This window comes from Pygocentrus nattereri, chromosome 4 (assembly GCF_015220715.1).
Source record: "Pygocentrus nattereri isolate fPygNat1 chromosome 4, fPygNat1.pri, whole genome shotgun sequence".
Lineage (NCBI taxonomy): Eukaryota > Metazoa > Chordata > Actinopteri > Characiformes > Serrasalmidae > Pygocentrus > Pygocentrus nattereri.
In genome coordinates, this window is record NC_051214.1 from 7,779,301 (window position 1) to 7,804,936 (window position 25,636).

Genomic DNA, 25,636 nt, shown 5'->3' on the forward strand with positions numbered 1-25,636 from the left:
AACAAAAGTCATTGTTGGTATATTTGAACCATTAAATGAGGCGCCACAAAAAAAGGAAACAGCAAGTCTTCTTAAAGCCAAGAGGCACTTTTTTTTGTGTTTTTGAGTGAATTTGCTATGCTACCCTGCAGCTATGATTTGTTTGGGCTGGCCACTTGAGCTGTGCTAAACCACAGCTACAATGCTGTCTGGCTTGATACTGGAGCTATGCTACACAACAGTTGTGAGGCCTCCTGGGACAGACAGCAGCATGAGCTATGATACAGTGAAGCTACAGGTCAGGCACTTGAGTCAAATCACAGCAATAAGGCTGCCTGATCAGTCCACCTTTGTGATGCTACACTGTAGCCGTGAGACATGGGCCAAATGTCATGAGCCAGGCTTGACTTGGGTTATGACATGTGTTGTGTATGCCAGACATGGGCCAAATGTTATGAGGCGGGCTTTACTTGGGTTGTGACACGTGTTATGTGTACCAGAAATGGGTCAAATGTCAAGAGCCAGGCTTGACCTGGGTTGCAGCAACTGTTGTGTGGGGCAGATGTGGGCCAAATGACACGAACCAGGCTAGACTTGGGATTGCAGCATGTGCTGTGTGGCCCAGACATGGGCCAAAGGTCAGGAGCCAGCCTTGACTTGAGTTGAAACGTGTTGTGTGGGCCAGGCATGGGCCAAACTTCACGAGCCAGGCTTGACTTGAGTTGCAGCATGTGTTGTGTGGGGCTGGCATGGGCCAAACGTCATGAGCCAGGCTAGACTTGGGTTGCAGCATGTGTTGTGTGGGCCAGGCATGGGCCAAACTTCACGAGCCAAGCTTGACTTGAGTTGCAGCATGTGTTGTTTGGGCCAGACAGGGCCAAACGTCTTAAGCCAGGCTAGACTTGAGCTGCAGCATGTGTTGTGTGGGCCAGATGTGGGTCAAATGTCATGAGCCAGGCTTGACTTGGGCTGCAGCATGCGTTATGTTGATCACCTTTAAAGTGTTAGCTCTGAACTTTTACAACCCTGTGTTGTCCATTAATGAAAGCAATTTTGTTGCTTACTGTGTAAAAAACAACATCCCATATATGTGATTGTCTTAACAAGACTCATTCTAATTTTAACGCTACCAAAAAGTAATGTAAATAAATAAAATTAAAAAACATGAAAGACTAATCACTTATCTTTTGTATGATGCATAAGTTGGTTATTTTTTCAATCTCACTCTGAAAACAGGAGCGATATCTAATTTTCTAACAAAAGTGTAGTGATTATGCATTTTTTAACAAAATGCCATTATTACTGGCGTGCCTGCACTTGGTATTTTGTACAACCTTTGTTTGCCAACAATTTCTCTTAAAATGGTTAATGAGATTGGAAAATGCCAATCATGTAATCTGAGACTTTTTTTTATGTAAAATCTCCTGATATTTCATGAAGTCTATGATACAATATATCTAAAGAAGGTTATCAGGACCTTTGAAAGAAAACCAGCCATAAAACATCACATATTCTACTCCATATTGAACACAGAGATTTTCAGCGCATCCATGTTTTTATGTCCTTACCTGCAAGTTTGTTGTCAAAAGCTCTATTTGTGTCTCATCTCACATTAGAACCCAGTTCCACTCAAGCTCCCCGTAGTATCAAGGCACTTTTGTCTGTGTTTAGATAAAAGAAAAGAGTTCCTTCTGGCACGTTTTCTAAATAGTTTATTGGCATGATGTCACCTAACTGTACTTTTGGAGACTTGTTGACCTGAAAATGCTGCAATTGTGATCCTGGGAGAACATTTTGTCCCATCCCCATGAACTTCTGTCTGTGGGAGCAATGTAAATATGTGTGAACTGTCCCAGGCCAAAACCAATACATATCTTTACAACATGCAAGGTAAAATACGTTGTAGTTTGGTGTAGATCATTGCTACATCATATACTGTATCTTGTGTGGAGCAGATGCAGAGTTGCTGTGTTTCCCAGAAGCATTTTTTTGGTGCTCATCTCCTGATCATGGTAAGCTGGTGTTTGTTCAGGGAGGAGTCTAAACAGTGTCTCTTGTTGGTATGGTAGAGAAAGAAGGATGCTGATGCATGTATATAGAGAGAAAGAAAAGGAGAGACAGTGAGAAGCTGAAAAGGACTGAAATAAGGAAAACGTCAAATAGACGTTTCTTTCATGTGTCACGTATGTGTAAGTAATGCACTCTGGGTTCACTCATGCTAGTCTTTCTGTCTCTGAGGCCTCATCGGATTAAAAGTCAGCTTAGCTCAGCCCTTCCCCTCTGCAGCAGCCACACTTCGTACTATTATAGCTACTTCAATTTAGAGATGTAGACCACACAGATGATTCATAGCCATGAGATCATATCCCATTACTAAAAAAGGGCCAGAGAGAACAACCAACCATGCAGAAAAGTACACGAGGCATGGTTTTAGATCTCAGGCTTTTAGCCATCAAAATGTAAGAACTCCTTAAAAATAGTTTTGAGACACAAGACTATAAATTATAACACAAATTAATGAAAGACTGCTGAGAAATGGCTGCATATCCATATGTAAAGTGTTTTTTATATATAATGCTATTCCCAATGCACTTCAAAATGAATTTAGTTCCCAAGTAAAAACACACTCTTAAAACCAGAACAGATACAAAAGCTGACTGGGCAATATGTAACATGAGGTGCAGGAAGTTTGAGGGACTTCAAGAAAGCAGAGGAGCTACCAGTTGAATATATTGGATTTGCTCTTCTGGAGCACCTGCAGGGCTGCAGACTATAAAGAAAGCAAACAAGCTAAGGCATCAAATGAAGACGAGAAAAAACGAGTCAGAAGCAGAAGTGATTGACTTCTATTTATATGACTGTTTCTTGTGTCCACCTATGTGCTCTGTGCAGCACTACAAAAGAGGAAACAGTGAGCGTCCTCGTGACTCAGAGTCCACCATGTGACTGAGTGTGGTTTGTGAAGCTGCAGCTAAATTCTCTAAAAGACAGAAGAGTTCCGGTCTAGCTGATTTAAACACAGCTCCTGTGAGCTGCACAGACATTAGAGTGGGTTAGACTCCAGTGAAGAGCTGCTGAGAGAGCTGTGAACTCAGTGTGGTATACAGAGCTAGTGTAGTGCTGGGTGTGGAGCGGTCAGTGTGCTGTGTACTCAGTGTGGTATACAGGGCTAGTGTAGTGCTGGGTGTGGAGCGGTCAGTGTGCTGTGTACTCAGTGTGGTATACAGGGCTAGTGTAGTGCTGGGTGTGGAGCGGTCAGTGTGCTGTGAACTCAGTGTGGTATACAGGGCTAGTGTAGTGCTGGGTGTGGAGCGGTCAGTGTGCTGTGAACTCAGTGTGGTATACAGGGCTAGTGTAGTTCTGGGTGTGGAGCGGTCAGTGTGCTGTGTACTCAGTGTGGTATACAGGGCTAGTGTAGTGCTGGGTGTGGAGCGGTCAGTGTGCTGTGAACTCAGTGTGGTATACAGGGCTAGTGTAGTGCTGGGTGTGGAGCGGTCAGTGTGCTGTGTACTCAGTGTGGTATACAGGGCTAGTGTAGTGCTGGGTGTGGAGCGGTCAGTGTGCTGTGAACTCAGTGTGGTATACAGGGCTAGTGTAGTGCTGGGTGTGGAGCGGTCAGTGTGCTGTGGACTCAGTGTGGTATACAGGGCTAGTGTAGTGCTGGGTGTGGAGCGGTCAGTGTGCTGTGAACTCAGTGTGGTATACAGGGCTAGTGTAGTGCTGGGTGTGGAGCGGTCAGTGTGCTGTGGACTCAGTGTTGTTTTACTAGTGAGGATGTTGCTGACTTTCTATCTTCTCTTCATTGGGCTTCATGTCTCTGAAGGTGAGTGACTTTTTATCTTGTTTCTGAGTTACTGATGTCATACAAAGCTTCATTTATGTGCCAAAAAAACTGCAATTATCATGACCATGAGACGTGACACGCTCAAATACAGCATTACAGTACATCAATGCACATGCATGTTGCTGTGAAAAAGAAGCATCATCAAAATAGTAACTTTATGGCAGAAGGCAAAAATATTCTCCACTTTTAATGTTAGTCAGTGTAATGAGATTCTTTCCATTTCTTTTTCGACAGCATCTGCTGGTCCATTCATTCTGAAATGTTTACTTTTAATTTTATCTGTTCTATTTTCTTTTCTTTGGTTATAAAAATGTTTTTGTGTATGTAAAATAAAAGAACAGCAAAGAGTAGATAATTAATCACATCTGACTGATGTGTTTCTGCAGGATGTAATCTGGTGAACAGAGAACAACTGCTGAGTATCACAGCTCATAGAGGAGGGTCAGTACTGCTGCCCTGCTACTGCCCAGACCTACAGACCACACCTGAGCAATTCAGCTGGAAGAAAGACAACACAAAAACAGACAGACGGGAAGAGATATCCAGTGAGAGTGGTCAGTACAGAGACAGAGTTCAGCTGTTTAATGGTCACTCTCCAGGAAATCTCTCTCTACTCATATCACACCTGACTGAAGAGGATGGAGGAGTTTACTGGTGTGCTGTTAAAGGTGCTCATTTAATCATCAGACTGACTTTAAAAGGTAAAACACTCTCAGTTTATATTCTAACTGCATTTCAAAACTTCATTAATATTAATGAATGTAACAGTATAGAGAACCGACTCTATGAGTTTTCTAAGCACTGCCCCCCTCATCACTGCTCACCTCCAGTCGTGTGTAAAAGTTTGTGCACCCTGGTCAAACGACATGCATCATTGATTTTTAAAGTGAAAATAATTTACACGTCCTCTACAGAACACACGTCTGCACATTTTAATGCACAGTTACTGACTATTTGCTAAGTTTAACATCTTGGGGGAAACTTTCTCTGTGCAACGGTTCCAGCATATTTTACATTTTTGTTAGATGTTATATATTAAATTAAAATTCACAGAACTTGTCATATTTAAGTGTGAGGATGTGTTCACTCATTTTCACTTTGAAATTATTTCATTTTTATGTATTTTCTCAATCCTAGGTTGAAAGCTCACACTTGTGTTTTGGTGTTTGTGTGTGTTTATGTGTGTTTCAGTAAATGTCCAATTATTTCCCATTTCTCAAACATTCAAAAGCCAGTAAACACATAATAAACAAACAATTTATTTTTCAGTTGAACGCACTTGTGATGCTTTTGGAGAAATCAGTAAAGTTACCATTAAGAAACTATATGTAACACATAGAGATGATACATATGATTTATCACATGGTATTATTGAGTGCTATATTTGCAGATAATTATTGAAAATTGTTATTATTTATTATATGATTAATATTAATAAATTCAGAAAATTATATATTATTTTAAAATAATAATGCGCTCAGGAATCCTTAAAATAAAATTTTCCAAACTTGGATATTAATCATATTATTATTCCTTCAGCTGGGTGGTTAATTTACATTTACAAATACTTGAGGTGTGTGTCTGAGAGGGGCTTATATTTTTATATAAATACTTACTTATACTACAGATCAGTCATAACATTAAATCCACCTCTTGTTTTTACTCTCTTTTCCACTGTATCAGCTCCACTTACCATCTAGAAGCACTTTGTAGTTCTAATTACAGACTGTAGTTCATCTTTACTGTGAATACTTTTTTAGCCCTTTTTTATTATTAATATACTCACCAAAACACACAGCGCTGAAATACTACAGTGAACTGCCTGCTGATGTTCTGCTCCTTCACTGACTATCAAATTCTTCTCTCTCTACAGAGGGTCCACCTACAACTACACCAACTAGGGCAGTGGTCAGTGTGCAGACCAGACCAGCCACTTCAACCACACATTCCTCTCAAAAGCCTGATGGTAAGTACAGCAAACTGACTGCAGCTGAACTGAACATTTGACTGCTTTCTTATTTTTTGTATGGAGTTTTTTAAATTCTGCACGTTCACTTCTTATTTTGAGGAAATGAACATGAAATGTGACCTGAGCAAAAGTTCTGACAGATTTTGTATTTAATATTTTCTTTCTTTTCAATATGTTACTCTACTATCTGCAGATCCATATCAGTTGATCAAGGGTGTTCTAACATTTGCATATGACTATGTCTTGTTAGCTTGTTAACCAAAACATTATGAACTTTCACAGATGAACCGAATATTGTTGGTTATCTCGTAATAACTGTGCATGTCAAGGTCTTGAATATATTAGATGGTAAGTGAACAGCTGCTCCATGTAGTCTATGTGTTGGATGTGGGAGAAATGAGCAGGCATGAATACTTAACAAATTTAATAGGGGTCTAATGTTTATGGCCAGACGACTGGGACATCTCCAAAACAATAAGACTTGTACTGTTGGAAAGAAATGAGCTGGTGGAGGAAATTGCCAGTGTTCCTCTAGGAGACCGTGGGTCCAGGCACTCATGTGGACAACAATTTGACTCATGCCACCTTTGTGACAGTAGAGTTTCCCAATGGCAGGGCCTCCTTCAGCAGGATAATGTGTCCTGCCACACCGACCATATTGCTTGAAAATGGTTTGATGAATTTGACGAGTTCAAGATGTTGCCCTGTCTGAAGTTCCCCAGATCTGCGTTTGATTAAGCATCTATGTGTAGCCGGCAGGGCTGAAAGGTATTGTTTTTAGGAGACTTGTATTTTGACAACCAAATCTCAGTTGCGACATTCCTAGGATGCTTAAAGTGGTGTGCAGGTATACTGTTTTTTTCATTTGTAAGGAGGTGTTGGGGGCTAACAGCGTTGATGCTCTGTAATCTAATGGGTGCGTGACATATAGGTAGTAATAGTAGAGAGAGTAGTTGTTTTTCCAAGTTTTAGCTCAAATAATAAGGACTGTTTTTATTTTTAGAGTGGGTGATCTAGGAACACGTTTTTGTGGGTAATATTTGGTTAAACCTTGACACATATGCTGCCTTCATGTTTACAGGGCATTCAGAGTATTTGTGTGTGGTGAGACAAGGGGACACCAGGCATTGAGCGTGACTAGTGCTGCCATTTCAACAGGTTCAAGCCTATTGAGCGTATTTAGTTTCAGACTTTGGGCCCAGTCAGTGCACTAATTGCTAATTGTGTGCTTTACCTATATTTCAGATTGAGCCGTACTACTGGTGATGATGGTGGTCTCTGTTTTTAGTGGTTCCCCTTATTTGCTTGTTCTTTAGTTTTACCAATTAGTGAGATTATAGGTGCCCTAGCCAGTTGTACTTAAGGCTGTTTTGATGAGTATTTTGATTGTATTTGGTCACAATTTGGAGTGAATGCACTTCATTGTTTAATTGATTAAGCTTTTTTTGGTAGAGTATTTGTGTTGTTGGTTTTGTTTTGTATATTGTATTTTTGGTTGGTATTGGGTTGGGGTCTTACCTATAGTATCTGGATCTGTTCTCCCTTTTTGAGCCACAGTTTAAACTGCATTTTTAAAGGGCTTTTTTCAGCTATTTTTTATATTTAAGAGGTGTTAACTGTCTTGCATACAAATGGCTAATTTTTTATTGTTCCTTGAATTATTAGTCTTACTACTTGTGCTCCTTTTTTATTGTGTTAATTGTTAAATAAAGTTGTCCAGTGTATCAGCCTCATACCGTGTTCTGTGTGCCTTATTGAGGAGTGATTGGGTTTTTGCTGTGGTAGAATACTGTTCCAGAGTAGAAGTTGGGACCTCTTTAGCATATAGGGGCTGTTCCCACTAGTGATCAAGGCCACATATGGGATGTGCTGGAAGTCCAATCCACTGCAGCTCCACCTTGCAACCTAAAGGATTTAAAGGATCTGCTGCTAACATCTCAGTGCCAGATACCACAGAGCATCTTCATCAGCTTTGTGGAGTCCATGTATCTGCAGGTTGAAGCTCTTTCTTGGCACCCAGAGGACCAACAGCATATTAGGCAGTTGGTCATAATGTCTTAACTCATTAGTGCATCTACAGAGAGCTGTAGCTGCTGTTCTGTTCCTGCACTGACTATTAAACCTTGTTTCTCCACAGAGGGTCAATCAGGAACTGACCCCACCAGTTCAACCATGTCAACCACACGTACCACTCAAGCACCTATCAGTAAGTATTACACACTGACTGCAGCTGAAAGTAAATTGTCAGTGTTGTCCACGTTTTTGTGGTGATTGTTTATGTTCTCTGAAAGTTCTTCAAAATAATCAGAACATGTCTGAATATTCAGTTGAGATGCTCTGCACACAGGGGAACAGAAGAAACATTGTAAAGATAAAAAATGTGATTCATTATCACATTAACACAGTGCTGAAATATTACAGTGAACTGCCTGCTGATGTTCTGCTCCTTCACTGACTATCAAATTCTCAATCAAAAAAGACATTTTTCTTTTCAATATGTTCAATAAGTTGGGGGAAACTCTCCCTGTGCAACAGTTCCAAGATATTTTACATTTTTGTTAGATGTTATATATTAAAGTAAAAATGACAGAGCGTGTCATATTTAAGTGTGTTCACTGTAAAGGATGAGTTCACTTATGTTCATGTTGAAATTATTCTTTATGTATTTTGTCAGTCCTAGGTTTCATGCTTTCATGTGTATTCCGGTAAAAATTGTTCAAATGTTTCTTTGGCATGGGCCTGTCCCCAGCTGTGAAAGCCTGCAGGAAGGTGGGGCCTAAACTCAGAGTGAAGACAAAGCCCGTCAGGGAGAGGAAGGCAGCAAATGAGGGTAGAGGGGCAATGGTTGGGTGTGCACGAGTCCTGAGGCACTTCTGGTCCTGCAGTGAAAACAATCTAATTTGCTGAGTTTCCCGCTTTCGTGCTTCTTGTGGCTGTCATCGTCTCCTCTCTTGTGGCTGGTCGGGATTTGTGCGTCATCCCCCACTCCCTAGCAGATCTCTCCACTGTCATCCTCATTGGGGTTCGTCACCATTCGTTGTTCAGGCCCTGCCTTCCTGCAGGCTCTCGTGGCCATCGTTGGGGCCTGGGGTACAGGTGCCTGCTACAGTTTCCCATTTCTAAAACATCAGTCCAAAACCAGCTTTAGCAAGTGGATGAAACTTTAGTAAACTGAGCAGAATATGTAAATGGCCTAATTTCAGAAATCTCTACCCACTGTCAGAGAAGTTCTCACCCATTTTTGTAGCTTTTTATCTTGTTCCACTCCAGTTTGTCACTGTCCATGGTGCTGAACCTGCATCCTCCAGCTCAGCTTCAGCACCAATGTTGTGGACAATGATCTGAATGTGGCAGGTAGACACAATCTAGCTTCTCTCTATGTCTCTGGAAAGAGCCGCTCCCTGTGAGGTTCCACTGTGTGGAATAAATGCACATTGTTCATGCAAATTGTCATGTCAACTGACATAAAATGTAATTAGAGGAAGATTGTGTCGTTGTTTTGTAGCTGTGCTGGTAGCTGTTTAAAAACACACTGATATACAAATCTAATGAATGTTGTACAGATTGTGTCCACATCTTTAAGAACATATGTAAATGCACTCAGATGATTAAATAAATACTCACTATGTGAGAGAAAAGGACTAAAATGACCCACTTCTTGTTCCAGAACCTCTGCCCTACATCCCCTTCGCCTTGGTCACTGTGATCTTCCTCCAATTTATAGTAGCTGTGGTTTATCACACCAAGAGAACCCAAGGTACAAACTACACAGTCAAGCTGTTGTAATCATAATAATTTCTTGTGTGTCTTAATTTATCAAGTATTTTATTTATCTCTGTCAGATCCTGCCAGAGTTACCTACAGCACTGCTGATGGAGTGGTCAGTCTGGATTAGTGTATTTTTGCAGCACTGGCATGACGTCACCATACAGAAGACACAACCTCTTAAAATCACGAGTGGAAGAATTTCTCTGCTGGTGATGTTCATAAAGTGCCAAGATATGTATCTTATTTTTTTAAGCTGAACTGCTAATGATACAATTGTAATATTGCACATTAAATGTGACATAATATGATGTATTATTACACATGTAATAGCATAATAATTTGACCTTTTATGTGGCCACGACCTGCCAGGAGGCCCAAGGTTTTATTACACACTTTTATAAGCCAACACAATCGGCTTTCATTGAAGTCCCTGTAGAGATTGATCAAAAAGCCTTAGTATGTAAAAAGGCTGAGAGTTTGGGGTTAATATAACATTATTATCATTATTATTATTATTATTATTATTATTATTATTTCTGCTTCATGTATTTATATTTTTGCTCTGTACAAATTTCATTGTCTTAACTGGATAAATTTTACTTTTAATGATATCAAGAAAACATCAAAATTAAACCATGAAAAAAGACGCATCACTGATATTTTATGCGATTCTACATTCATGTGAATTTGTGTGTAACTATGAATGAACAAGGATTATAAAAATGTTTTCCTTAATATTTATTTAACAAAACCATGTGTGTCATTATTATAGCCCCCCTTGCATTTAATACTTTGTGTCACCTTTGTTTGCCAACATAACAGCACTGAATCTTGAGAGCCCACTCCTCAATACAGAAGCTCTCCAGATCCTCCAGACTCCCAGACTTCTTTTTACAGTAGTGTTTAGGTCCAGGACAGGGATGATACACTTGAAATCTTTCATTTTGTGGTTATTCAACACTTTTTGTGTGGATATAGATGCTCGTTTTCATTACTGGTCTTCTGGGAAGACACCCAGATTAGGCTTTTTGTAGAGGCAGCTAAATAGCTTTTAATTAATATCACCTTGCAGTTTATGCAGTTTGGTGATGTCATTCATATATATATACACAGATTTCAATCCATACTTGTGTCTTTTTATGTTGCTGCTTTGAGAGTTTGCTGTAGAAAAACTGTTTTCTTTCTCATCTGATTCTAGAACTGAGTTGCATTCAAACACTTTGTGGTTAGATTAAACTGGCTTTCTTCCAGCGCTCCTTCTAAACAGTTTGTTGGCATTGTGGTGTCATTGCAGTGGAGTTTGTAGACTTGTTGACCCCAAAATCCTACAAGTACGATTCTTTGAGAAACTGCTGTCTCTCTGCCCAGTCTCAACCACACATGTGTGTACTGCCCCTATGACCATTCAGTTCTGTTGCTCTGAGAGTGGAGATCTTTCTTACAGGACAAAACTGATACATATGTTTCAATGCAGGCTGTAGCAGTTATGACAACTATATATACACCAATCAGGTACAACATTATGACCACCTCCTTGTTTCTATGCTGATTGTCCACTTTATCAGCTCCACTTACTGTATAGCTGCACTTTGTATATCTACAGTTACAGACTGTAGTCCATCTGTTTCTCTGATACTTTTTTAGTCCCCTTTTACCCTGTTCTTTAGTGCTTAGGACCCCCATGGACCCTCGCAGAGCCGGTACTATTTGGGTGGTGGATCATTCTCAGCACTGCAGTAACACTGATGTGGTGGTGGTGTGTTAGTGTGTGTTGTGCTGGTGCGAGTGGATCAGACACAGCAGAGAGCCTGCCAGAAGGCAGGGCCTGTACATCAAATCGCGATGTACCCTGGCCTGGACAGAGGACCACCTTCATATGAGGCAGGTGGTCATAATGTTTGGGCTCATTGGTGTGAATCACTCAGCTCATTGTACTGATGACACTGATTAGGGAATATACAGGGGAAGAAAGTTATCATCAAGAAAAAATTACATTTTCCACTCAACGTTTCTTATACTAAAATGGTAGATAATTCCATCTGTGTTTTGTCAACAGCTCTGCATTTTTAAATGTTTAAACTAAAGACATTGTCCAGACTTTAATATTTATTAGCTTGTTATTCTTTCAATGTTCATGAAACTAAATGGGCTCTAATCCGGCTGGACATGACCATGTTAGGTATTTATTACACATGTCTGAGCTGTTTAGCTTTCTTCTCCTTTTATAGTCACATGTCTAAAGATGAACATGTGTGTACTTAATAAACCCTGTTCTGCTCGTTCTAAATTATTTACAAAAAAAATAAAAGGTTCATGTTCGGTGTCTCTACACTGAGCTGTTTACTGACGTGCTCTTCCTGCACTGACTGTTAAACTCTTCTCTCTCTACAGAGGGTCCACCTCCAACTACAACATCTACTGCAGTGGTCAGTGTACAGACCAGACCAGCCACTTCAACCACACATTCATCTCAAAGGCCTAATAGTAAGTACTGCACACTGACTGCAGCTGAAAGCACATGAATATTCAGTTGTGTTGCTGTGATTCTACCCCAGCCTCTCTCTCTCTCTCTCTCTCTCTCTCTCTCTCTCTCTCTCTCTCTCCCTCTCTCTCTCTCTCTCTCTCTCTCCCTCTCTCTCTCTCTCTCTCTCTCTCCCTCTCTCTCTCTCTCTCTCTCACTCTCTCTCTCTCTCTCTCTCTCTCTCTCACTCTCTCTCTCTCTCTCTCTCTCTCTCTCTCTCTCTCTCTCCCTCTCTCTCTCTCTCTCTCTCTCTCTTACTCACTCTCTCTCTCTCTCTCTCACTCTCTCTCTCTCTCTCTCTCTCTCTCTCTCTCACTCTCTCTCTCTCTCTCTCTCTCTCTTTCTCTCTCTTTCTCTCTCTCTCTCTCTCTCTCGTGATGTGTTTTGCGTCACAAGTCACCCCTTGTCTTGTTATAAGTCAGGAGTTCTTTAATGCAGCAGTTTACTCCACATATGGTTAGAAACTGACAAATACACCATTTCTATAAATAGCGGTCCAGTGAAGCATCTGTCAGTAATCCATTGTGGAGAAACAGTAAAAATAGAATCACCTTCACAGTTTTTCTTCAAGTAAAACTCAGTTTCTGTCCTCATAAACTCTGCATTACATTTTATTTCCACTACTATTTATTACTTCTAGGGCTTCTAAAATATTTACAGTGTTTCAAGTCAAATATTTGATTAAATGAGTCAGTATTATCCACCAAAAATGCCTCATCAGTTCCTCCGCCGCTTAGCCAGCTCTGAAGTGCGCTCCACTGAAAAGACACTTTCTTTGCTGTTTCTGTGCTTGTGTCCTAGAAACGGTGCATTCGACGCTGGGCGCAGTGAAGAGATGCGCTCGCAGCTTACGAGTCTTTTCTCATCCCTCCGCTGGTCTGACATAGATTTCAAGTTTATATTATGGTGCATACGTCTTTACTGTGGGTGTTTTCTAAACAAGCCAGTGTTTATCTATTCATTTGTGGAAGGAACCTTTATTATAAGAGTAATCGTTATCGTAAGCAGCCGATAGTGAACACCCAGTGTACTAAAGCAGGGCTTTATTAGCTGGAATATTAGCCATATTGGCCCTGAACAAAACACTCATAGGCCTGGCTGCTGTGTCAGTCCGTCACATGCAGTTTCAGCAACCTGCATGTGTCCTACAGGTGAGAATATCAAGACAAATAAGTCCGCCTGATGCTTCTCTTATACTGTGTCACAGTAATAAGCCATCAAAACGTCCAGTTTCACAAGAATATCAAACTTCTGTGGGCATTTACAACTCAGGCGATTACATATTTGAGAAGCCACATGTCTTCTGAAAATAAAACAACATATAGCAGGTGGCTGTCGCATATATTTACTAGAGTTATAAAAACTGAATGAGGAACTGACAAAAAACAGGGAAACTAAACACACCTAATAGTGTCTGGGTCCTAAAATGATGCATCACTACTGAAGCAGCAAATGTTCTCACAGCTTAAAATAACAAATGTTCTCCACACATCTTCACACCATCACATCAGCCGTGTGAGCAGGGACGTAAATTGGAATGTGTGCATGAGCAAACTTTGTCTCTGCTGCATGAACATCAGTGTACCGTCCACTGAAGAACTGCAGGTTCTGAAACTGGGACATGTGCATGATCCCTTCTGTTTCTCAGACTCTCACTGTGGAGCAGCGTTCACACGTGGTTGGTGTGTATGTTGAAAAGTTGCTGCGTCATTGTGGGTTTTTTTAACTGTTTAAATTAGGCACCACAAAAAGGGCAGCAGCAAGTTTTCTCACGGCCAAGAGGCCCTGAGACATCAGGTTGGTCAGAAGCTCAAAACTCAAAAGCTTGTTCTGGCTACTTCATCTCCACAGTGAGGGAGGGCCTTTCTCACTTGTATGGGCGAAACTTTCTTTCTGTGTGTGCGTGTGTGTGTGTGTGTGTGTGTGTGTGTGTGTGTGTGTGTGTGTGTGAGTATGTGGGTGTTCTTGTAATGCTATACTTGTGAAGACCCCACATCCTCACTATGATAAGACTGCCTGAAATTCTTGCTCAAGTGAGAACATTTTGCTGGTCCTTACTTGAGCAGGTGTTCTTTACTTTTTTTATTTGAAAACTAAAAGAGCAGAAACAAATCCTTTTGGATACTGAGGTTAAGTTTACATGGTTTAGGTGTTGTGTTATTTAGCTATAGTAACGCAAAATCAGTAGAAACCTATAGATGTCCTCATATGTACAGGATGACAAACCTCCATGTCAGTTAATATGCCACCAAATGCATTTGAGATGTTTTGGATAAACCACAACTAGTTGCCCACTAAGTACTGAATCGTCTTGGGGGGGTGTAGCATCAGTCCCCTTAGTTAGGCCACATAACTGAAGCGCATGTCTTTGCACTACTATTTTTAAGTGTATTATATTGACTTCATTTTTATTTTAGTGTTTTGTTTTTAACATTAGGATTTGGGAAGGTCCAAATACATACTTTACCCTGAAATGGAACACATGCATGATTTCTCCTGTTTCTCAGACTCTCACTGTGGAGCAGGATTCACAAGTTGTAGATGTGCACGCTGCAAGGAACTGTAGCTGCGTCTTTGTGGGTTTTAACAAACTGTTAAAAGATGCACCACAAAAAAGGAAGCAGCACGTTTTCTCATGAGCAAGAACAAACATACTGTAACAGGCACTGTGGACTATGTAAGGGATACCGTTGGAACCACTTCTGTACATATGAGGGCACATTTACATCGTTTGTACCTTCGGGAACAAAAAAATGTACCAGCACATAACCTTTTACTTACAGTCTGCACACAACAAAGAAACCCTCTATATTCATTGCGGTATTTTTTGATATCATATGAGAATATATAAGCAACCTACATTGAAAATCAAACCACAAACAAGTAAACAGCTACTTTTCTCACAGCCCAGGGGCCAAGAAGGCACTGTGCTGTCAGCTGGGTTTTTGGTAGTCATGGTTTTGTCACTTATTTTGAGCACAGAGCTTCTTTGGTAATAGGACGTGGGGTCAAGTAAAGAGGTCTGCAGCGTTTATGTGTCTGTACGATTACAGATAGTGTCACATGAAACTACTAAGACTTAAATATGTCAAAGCAGATATTGCATGAGGATTTCATGTGTAGTGTTTTCATGTAAAACCATGTCCTCGATTTAAAGTAGAATTGTGAAATGATGCAACACATATGAGGAAACAATTAGTTTTCTAATGGCGTAAGGACTCAAGAGGCAGCTGGGTTTATGGCTTGATAGTTGTGGAGGAGTCAGCAAAATTTCTTAAAACCTAGCGGTGTGATGACAGCTGGGTTTTTGCTGAGTAACTTTGGTGAAGTTGTTGTCACACTTCATGTCACTAAAGTTAAGCTTGGAATTCTTGTGAAAATGTAACTGTATACAAATTGACTGGGACCATTATAACTGACTATATGACACCATTAAGGAAAGTGCCTTTGGTCAGTTTGCATTGTTTTTCTGTGTATCACATGACTGGAATTCACTTCTGATGGCAGCCCATGCCCAGTGTCAGCTAGAGAGGAATAAATCCTCCCCTGTTTGTGCTGTGGAACACTGGAACTGCACTCTCTGGAGTGATACAGCACCATCCAATACCTTTGGGATGAGTTAAAGTGGTGTCTGTGATCCAACATCAGTACCTGACTGCACTAATGCTCTTTTGGATGAATGCAATCAGATCCTTAGAGCAATGTTCCAACATCAAAGCCTTCCCAGAATAGCAGACTGTTACTTCAGTAGAGAAGGAACAAACTGTGTAATTATATCTTCAATTTCAGACATAATGTTGAGCAGGTGTCTACAAACTTTTGGACATGTAAGGTCCAGATGTACATATAAGTGTATGTGCAGCACAATGTGTGTCTTGTTACTGCAATATGTACCCACAACATGCCGGAATTTAATATTTGTTTACTAAAGCTGTAACTTATCACTCAAATATTGAATGTCTGAGTAAAATATGTGACATTATTTTGCTGGATTGATATCAGAAACAGCTGTAAACCACCAACTGGCCTGCACAGAAACTTAGAAATAACCGTATAAAATGACCTAATAGGCTGAACCAGGGTGTGTGTAGAAAAATAAGCCAGAACAAGCAGGTAATCAGAGTCCAATGCTCCAAAAGCATTCAAAGAAAAGAAGTCATTTGACTTCAGTGGCAGACAAAGTTGTATATCATATATGTATGTAGATTGAATAGCTCTTCAGAACTAATTTCACTGCTTCTTTATTAAGCTGTCCTGTGGCTCACTTGAGTTGGTAGCACATGGCCTTTCTGTGCATGGGGAAAACGTGTTCCCCTGTCATGTGAGACTGGTGTGCCTGCATGGAAAGGGAAAAACATCCTGTCTCAGAAAGGCTGCAGTTGCCCTTTGAGGTCAAAGAGTTTGAAGCTTGAGTGTTTAGCAAGCAAGAGGCCAGTAAAGGCCTCAGATGACCAGTGCTGTTCCCGTTTTAAACACTGATGACTCCAACCAGTTTAATCAAAACTTCATGATGGTTTGTGGTGCTCCTGGGATGCTGGGAGGGTATCCAGGTGGTAAACAGCTGCTGCTGCTATAGGGGCAGTAAAACTACACAGGAGTGTGAACATAGCTAAGCGCTAGCCATTGTTTGTGTTTTTTTTCTGTGTACTCATTTACTGTACACAGTCGAACCTTTAAACCACTGTCATGTACAAAATATATGTACAACTTACATTGAAAATTAAAAGAACAGCAGTGGCCTGAAAAAGTCGTTTAGAATTTTTCAGCCTCAGCAGAGTTGCTTTCTATGAGCTTTGAAATGGTGGACCATGAATGAGAAGATGTTCTCAGTTCATTTTCTCATGGCCCAGGGGCCACAAAGGCACTGACATCAGCTGTTTTTGTGGGTTTCTAAGTTATTTTGAACACAGGTCTCCTTCACTAATTGGACTTCAAGTTGGGTTCAAGTAAAGAGCTCAAGAGTGTTTATATGTCTCTAGTAGGCTTTTTTCACAGATTGCTGCCAGTGTCCCCTACAACTGCAACTCCAGATAGGCACATTTGGACCTAATCTCTGCCACTTTTGGCACTTATTGCTCAGGTATGGCACTGACAAGTGTTGTGTGGGCCAGATGTGGGCAAAATATCATGAGCCTAGGCTAGACTTGTGTTTTGACAAATATTGTGTGGGCCAGACGTGGGCCAGATGCCATGTGCCGGGCTAGACTTATACTGCATCTTGTGTGTAGCAGACGCAGAGTTATCAAGTTTCCCACATGTATTTTTTTGGTGCTCCTCCCCTGATCATGGTCAGCTGGTGTTTGTTTAGAGAGGAACATGAAAAGTGTCTAAGGACACACAGTGAGAAGCGCTCTAAAGAAGACTGAAATAAGTGAAACTTCAAAGAGACGTTTATTTCATGTGTCACGTATGTGTAAATAATGCACTCTGGGTCACTCACGCTAGTGTTTGTGTCTGTGAGGCCTTTTCAGGTTTCCAGCCAGTGTAGCCCAGCGCCCCCCCTCTGCGGCAGCCACACTTAATACTATTATAGCTACTTCAACTTAGAGATGTAGACCACACAGATGATGCATGGCCATGAGGTCACAGCTCATTATCATAAAAGGGCCAGAGAGAACAACCAATCAGACCACAGAAGAGAGATAACAGATAAAAAAAAGAACAAGATGCAGAAAAGCACATGAGCTTAATGTGGTTTTAGTTCTCACACTTTTAACCATCAAAATGTAAGAACTGCTTAAACACAGCTTTGAGACACAAGATTATAAATTATGAGTACATATTAGTAACACATTGCTGAGAAATGGCAACACACCTCTACAAAAAGTTTATACATATATATAAATATATAAAATGCACTTCAAAATTCCAAAGCACGTATAAAAGCTGTCCGCCCGAAGACTGCTGGGATATGCTCCAGCATCCCCCCGCGACCCTGACGGAGAAGTGGCTTAGAAAATGGATGGATGGATGGATGGATGGGTATAAAAGCTGACTGAGCAATGTGTATCATGAAGTGTGAGCTTAAGGAACTTAAGGAACAGTAAGCTTACATTTAGGGAACTTCATGAAAGCAGAGGAGCTACCAGGTGAACATATTTGGATTTGGTTTTATGAAATACATGCAGGACGGAGACTATGAAGGAAAAAGTGGTCAGTGTCAGTTCAATGTACTCAAACATGTAAGCAAATAAGCTAAGACATCAAATGAGAACAATGTGGCAGAAAGATGGAGTGGAGAAAAGTGCAGCGTATGACTTCTCTTTATTTGTCTGTTTCTCATGTCCACTTGTGTGAGCTGTGAAATGCTGCACCACAAAACAGGAAACAGTCAGTGTTCTCACGGCTCAGAGACCACCACGTCACTCTGTGTGGTTTGTGGTTCTGAAGAAGCTGCTGATAAAGTCTCTAAAAGACAGAAGAGTTCCGGTCTAGCTGATTTAAACACAGCTCCTGTGAGCTGCCGGACATTAGAGTGGGTTAGACTCCAGTGAAGAGCTGCTGAGAGAGCTGTGGACTCAGTGTGGTATACAGGGCTAGTGTAGTGCTGGGTGTGGAGCGGTCAGTGTGCTGTGTACTCAGTGTGGTATACAGGGCTAGTGTAGTGCTGGGTGTGGAGCGGTCAGTGTGCTGTGTACTCAGTGTGGTATACAGGGCTAGTGTAGTGCTGGGTGTGGAGCGGTCAGTGTGCTGTGGACTCAGTGTGGTATACAGGGCTAGTGTAGTGCTGGGTGTGGAGCGGTCAGTGTGCTGTGTACTCAGTGTGGTATACAGGGCTAGTGTAGTGCTGGGTGTGGAGCGGTCAGTGTGCTGTGGAGTGTTGTTTTACTAGTGAGGATGTTCTTGACTTTCTATCTTCTCTTCATTGGGCTTCATGTCTCTGAAGGTGAGTGTCTTTATTATCATTACTGAGTTACTGACAACATGCAAATTTAATTTATGAGCTGGTCAAAAATTGTGATTAGCATGAGTTGCATTTTGACCTTAAACATGTAAAATATTCAGACAGCATTTCATGTACATATAAGTTATAAGTATGCATGTATATGTTGCTCTGGAAAACAAACAAACAAACAAAAACACTTCATTTTAATAAAAGTCAAAGTAATATTGTTTTGTCTTTGCATGTCACTTCAAACCACTTCTTCTGGTCCATTTATTCTGAATATTGACATGATATGAAGGACAGTAATGATATGCTTTACATGCATCTGTTTCTGTATTGTTTTCTTTGTTTATAAAGGAGATTTGAGGGTTTTCTAAGTGATTATCTTGACCTGTGGGTTGAAATTACATTCTTAAAATAAAAACTGTGATCATGATTTCATAAAAAGAGTTTAGAATTAATTTGATCTTTCTGATGTGTGTTTCTGCAGGCTGTGTTCTGGTGGGAAATGGTGGACCATTATTGTCTATCACAGCCCAGCCAGGAGGGTCAGTACTGCTGCCCTGCTACTGCACTGACCTAAACACTAAGCCTGAGGCATCGATCTGGAGAAAACACAACAGAAATGAATGGGAAGATATGTCCCTTAAAGGTGGTCAGTACAGAGACAGAGTTCAGCTGTTTAATGGTCACTCTCCAGGAAATCTCTCTCTACTCATATCACTCCTGACTGAAGAGGATGGAGGAGATTATATTTGTGCTGTTAATAATTCAGATATAATCATCAGACTGACTTTAAAAGGTAAAACACTCTCAGTTTATATTCTAACTGCATTTCAAAACTTCATTAATATTAATGAATGTAACAGTATAGAGAACCGACTCTATGAGTTTTCTAAGCACTGCCCCCCTCATCACTGCTCACCTCCAGTTGTGTGTAAAAGTTTGTGCACCCTGGTCAAACGACATGCATCATTGATTTTTTAAAGTGAAAATAATTTACACGTCCTCTACAGAACACACGTCTGCACATTTTAATGCACAGTTACTGACTATTTGATAAGATTAACATCTTGGGGGAAACTTTCTCTGTGCAACGGTTCCAGCATATTTAACATTTTTGTTAGATGTTATATATTAAATTAAAATTCACAGAACTTGTCATATTTAAGTGTGAGGATGTGTTCACTCATTTTCACTTTGAAATTATTTCATTTTTATGTATTTTCTCAATCCTAGGTTGAAAGCTCACACTTGTGTTTTGGAGTTTGTGTGTGTTTTTGTGTGTTTCAGTAAATGTCCAATTATTTCCCATTTCTCAAACATTCAAAAGCCAGTAAACACATAATAAACAAACAATTTATTTTTCAGTTGAACGCACTTGTGATGCTTTTGGAGAAATCAGTAAAGTTACCATTAAGAAACTATATGTAACACATAGAGATGATACATATGATTTATCACATGGTATTATTGAGTGCTATATTTGCAGATAATTATTGAAAATCGCTATCATCAATTATGTGATTAATATTAATAAATAAAGAAAATTATACATTATTTTAAAATAATAATGCGCTCAGGAATCCTTAAAATAAAATTTTCCAAACTTGGATATTAATCATATTATTATTCCTTCAGCTGGGTGGTTAATTTACATTTACAAATACTTGAGGTGTGTGTCTGAGAGGGGCTTATATTTTTATATAAATACTTACTTATACTACAGATCAGTCATAACATTAAATCCTCCTCTTGTTTTTACTCTCTTTTCCACTGTATCAGCTCCACTTACCATCTAGAAGCACTTTGTAGTTCTAATTACAGACTGTAGTTCATCTTTACTGTGAATACTTTTTTAGCCCTTTTTTATTATTAATATACTCACCAAAACACACAGCGCTGAAATACTACAGTGAACTGCCTGCTGATGTTCTGCTCCTTCACTGACTATCAAATTCTTCTCTCTCTACAGAGGGTCCACCTACAACTACACCAACTAGGGCAGTGGTCAATGTGCAGACCAGACCAGCCACTTCAACCACACATTCCTCTCAAAACCCTGATGGTAAGTACAGCAAACTGACTGCAGCTGAACTAAACATTTGACTGCTTTCTTATTTTTTGTATGGAGTTTTTTAAATTCTGCACGTTCACTTCTTATTTTGTGGAATTGAACATGAAATGTGACCTGAGCAAAAGTTCTGACAGATTTTGTATTTAATATTTTCTTTCTTTTCAATATGTTACTCTACTATCTGCAGATACGTATCAATTGATCAAGGGTGTTCTAACATTTGCATATGACTATGTCTTGTTAGCTTGTTAGCCAAAACATTATGAACTTTCACAGATGAACCAAATATTGTTGGTTATCTCGTAACAACTGTGCATGTCGAGGTCTTGAATATATTAGATGGTAAGTGAACAGCTGCTCCATGTAGTCTATGTGTTGGATGTGGGAGAAATGAGCCATGAATACTTAACAAATTTGATAAGGGCCTAATGTTTATGGCCAGACAACTGGGACATCTCCAAAACAATAAGACTTGTACTGTTGGAAAGAAATGAGCTGGTGGAGGAAATTGCCAGTGTTCCGCTAGGAGACCCTGGGTCCAGGCACTCATGTGGGCAACAATTTGACTCATGCCACCTTTGTGACACTAGAGTTTCCCAATGGCAGGGCCTCCTTCAGCAGGATAATGTGTCCTGCCACACCGACCATATTGCTTGAATATGGTCAAGTTCAAGATGTTGCCCTGTCTGAAGTTCCCCAGATCTGCGTTTGATTAAGCATCTATGTGTAGCCGGCAGGGCTGAAAAGTATTGTTTTTAGGAGACTTGTATTTTGACAACCAACTCTCAGTTGCGACATTCCTAGGATGCTTAAAGTGGTGTGCAGGTTTACTATTTTTTCATTTGTAAGGAGGTGTTGGGGGCTAACAGCGTTGATGCTCTGTAATCTAATGGGTGCGTGGCATATAGGTAGTAATAGTAGAGAGAGGAGTTGTTTTTCCAAGTTTTAGCTGAAATAATAAGGAATGTTTTTATTTTTAGAGTGGGTGATCTAGGAACACGTTTTTGTGGGTAATATTTGGTTAAACCTTGACACATATGCTGCCTTCATGTTTACAGAGCATTCAGAGTATTTGTGTGTGGTGAGACAAGGAGACACCAGGCATTTAGCGTGACTAGTGCTGCCATTTCAACAGGTACAAGCCTATTGAGCGTATTTAGTTTCAGACTTTGGGCCCAGTCCGTATGGTTAATGAGCTGATTGTATGATTTATCTATATTTCAGATTGAGCAGTACTGCTGGTGATGATGATGCTCACTGTTTTTGTCCTTCTTATTTTTTCTCATCATTTTCTTCCTTTCAGTGGTTTCCTCTTATATGCTTAGGTTTAGTTCTAGACCAATTCGTGAGACTATAGGTGCCCTAGCCAGTTGTGCTTAAGGCTGTTTTGAATTAACAGCATCCTGTTAATCCTGCACTTCATTGTGTGTATTTTTTTGTTGTTTGTTTATTTGATTATCTTTTTTTTTGGTAGTGTATTTGTGTTGGTAGTGGGTTGGGGCCTTACTTACGGTATCAGGGTCTGTTATAGTTTATAGTTAAGAGGTGTTAACTGTCTTACATATATGGCTATTTTTTTATTGTTCCTTGAATTATTAGTCTTACTCCGTTTGCTCCTTTTTTATTGTGTTAATTGTTAAATAAAGTTGTCCAGTGTATCAGCCTCATACCGTGTTCTGTGTGCCTTATTGAGGACTGATTGGGTTTTTGCTGTGGTAGAATACTGTTCCAGAGTAGAAGTTGGGACCCCTTTAGCATATAGGGGCTGTTTCCACTAGTGATCAAGGCCACATATGGGATGTGCTGGAAGTCCAATCCACTGCAGCTCCACCTTTCAACCTAAAGGATTTAAAGGATCTGCTGCAAACATCTCAGTGCCAGATACAACACAGCATCTTCATAGGCTTTGTGGAGCCCATATATCTGCAGGTTGGAGCTCTTTTTTGGCATATTAGGCAGTTGATCATAATGTCTTAGCTCATTAGTGCATCTATGCTAGTGTTATGGTTTTGTTATGATTATTTATGTGCACTGGAAGTTCTTCAAAATAATCACAACCTGTCTAACTATTCAGTTAAGCTACTCTGCACACAGAGGAACAGAAGAAACACTGCGAAGATAAAAATCTGATTCATTGTGTGAAATTGCTGTATTCTACTCCTCTCCCTCTTTCACACATCTGTGCCAATATGCAAACTTTCTAATATCTTTTTTGACCCAGGTTATTCCATCCACTTCTCCATCTTCATTCCTGTTCTACTTCTTCTGTTGGGACTCGGGGGACTCATCTATTGGAGATGCAGAGGTGTATACACACACACACACACACACACACACACACACACACACACACACACACACACACAGTCTATTACATACTTTTTGAAATATGTATCAGGCTATGAAAACATATCAGGTGCTTGTGGATTGAAATTAAGCACAGTAATTTAGTTATAGTTTAAAAACAATCCAAAATCAAAAAACAAAAGCAGACCAAGATCAAAAACAGCTGACAATGCATGAGGAGGCAAAGAGGTGGCCGTGAGTCCAAAAAGTACTAGAGAAGAAAGGCAAGAATAGACAAGAAAGGATGCTCGGTGTGCACAGTGGAACACAGTAGCAATACTTTGCAATGGAACTGAGCTAAAGCCTAAAGCCTAAATACTAGAGTAAATAAATATTAAATCAAATCAGGTGTGCACATTAGAACTCTGGTGTTGAATGATGTCTCCTGGGTAATGAAGCCCATACCATGGTCCAATGACTCAACTGAGCCTGCATGACCAAGTAAAACAGCATTAGACAGTATGCAGTATCTGTGTCTCACTCTGTCTGGGTTCATTCTGTAGGACGGAGACGAGGACAGACTGAGAGCCGAGAGGAAAGAAGGACAAAGACAGAGCAGAAAACACAGGTGAGTTCACATATCCCATCATGTCTCATCACATCTCTTCCTATGCCATTCCATTCTATCATATCCTGTCACATTTCATCACTTCTAGTCATATTCCATCATATTTAATCACTTCTAGTCATATTCCATCATATTTAATCACTTCTAGTCATGTTCCATCATGTCTCAACATAACCCTTCATATCCTGTCTACATATCCATTTCAGCAGGATTGCTATAAGATAGAAATATACACACTCAGGTTCAATGTTATACTGAGTTGCCAGTTATTAGACACAAAAGTCTCATACTGTGTTGTACATTTTGAGAATAGATTCTATAAGATGCCCGAGCCGTCACTTGCATGATTCTTTAACATTTTGGTGACAATTCATGTTTTGTGGTCTGGTGCATTATTATGCTGAAGTGCATGATTCAAAAGAACAAATGGATTTGTTTGATTAGAAAACTTTATTTTATTCACAATTGGGCCATATTCGATGATCCTGTTCCCACTTTGTTGTTATTTGTTTTACATCACTGGCGGCCAACAGGGTCTTTGATTGTTAAAGCTCATTTGAGGCAAACTCAGTTCAGTTCTCAGCGTTCTCCTTTGACTCCTGATCTACAAGATTTTTTCTCTACATGATCATTAATTAATGAATGTACAGTGTGAGTGAATATGAACCTAATAAACTGGCACTCAGTGCATATCAGTATATCCTATTCCTACTGAGGAAGAAGCTGCTCCTGGTAGTTTAAGTCAAGCTCTGAAGTGGTTTTAAAGGGTCAGTGTTGTGTGTTAATTGTCATTTGTGCTCCTCTACAGGATGAAGTGACGTACTCTACTGTCGTCCACAGCAACACAACCACAACAACAACCACAGTTATTGACATTGAAGAAAAAGCAGAATACGCCACCATCAGAGTGAACTAGGAACACCACTCACCCTGTCCATAAAAATGCATTGTGTTTTGCTTCATTTCCTTGTCTTACTTTTTCCTTTTCAAATTCGCAAATACATCAATATTTTAATAAATAAAGCTTCAGCTAAACATTCATTGAGTTGTCATTTTTTCATTAACTCTTTTAAGCTCAATCAAGAGAAATTAAACATTTTACCCCACACCTGAATATTTTGCCTGCCTTGTTGGTCACTCAGCTGTAAAACAAAACCATCCATTCAGACTCGTCTTCATATCTCAATGAATTTTGAGCCCACCCTCATCTGTAGCTTAACCATTGCTTAGCACAGCATATTCTAGCCTAGCCTCTGCTACTAACTAGGCCACTACTATGCTGTTTTTACTACTTTTTCATTGTGTTAATTGTTAAATAAAGTTGTCCAGTATATCAGCCTCACATCGTATTCTGTAGACTTATTGAGAAGTTACTGGGTTTTTGCTGTGGACGAATATTGTTCCAGAGTAGAGCTTGGGACCCCTTATATACACTGCTCAAAAAAATAAAGGGAACACTCAAATAACACATCCTAGATCTGAATGAATGAAATATTCTCATTGAATACTTTGTTCTGTACAAAGTTGAATGTGCTGACAGCAAAATCACACAAAAATCATCAATGGAAATCAAATTTATTAACCAACGGAGGCCTGGATTTGGAGTCACACACAAAATTAAAGTGGAAAAACACACGACAGGCTGATCCAACTTTGATGTAATATCCTTAAAACAAGT

At 40.0% G+C, this 25,636-nt stretch overlaps 1 protein-coding gene across 17 annotated transcripts in view; it reads left to right on the forward strand.

Annotated features, from left to right (window-relative positions):
- LOC108415933 (cell wall protein DAN4-like) overlaps positions 1-24,999 on the forward strand; it is a 215,498-nt gene extending 190,499 nt beyond the window's left edge. For 8 of the 17 annotated variants that reach the window (XM_037537466.1, XM_037537473.1, XM_037537470.1 and 5 more), the window contains 4 exons: positions 20,943-21,035; positions 23,266-23,349; positions 23,894-23,958; positions 24,767-24,999. In XM_037537466.1, coding sequence (XP_037393363.1) covers positions 20,943-21,035; positions 23,266-23,349; positions 23,894-23,958; positions 24,767-24,874 — 350 coding nt within the window. In that variant the 3' untranslated portion in view covers positions 24,875-24,999. Of the gene's footprint in view, positions 1-9,459; positions 9,550-9,634; positions 9,873-20,942; positions 21,036-22,102; positions 22,742-22,763; positions 22,974-23,265; positions 23,350-23,893; positions 23,959-24,766 lie in introns of those variants that run through there. The other 9 variants (XM_037537469.1, XM_037537482.1, XR_005130166.1 and 6 more) reach the window with 8 other exon arrangements.
- The last annotated feature ends 637 nt before the right edge of the window (positions 25,000-25,636 follow it).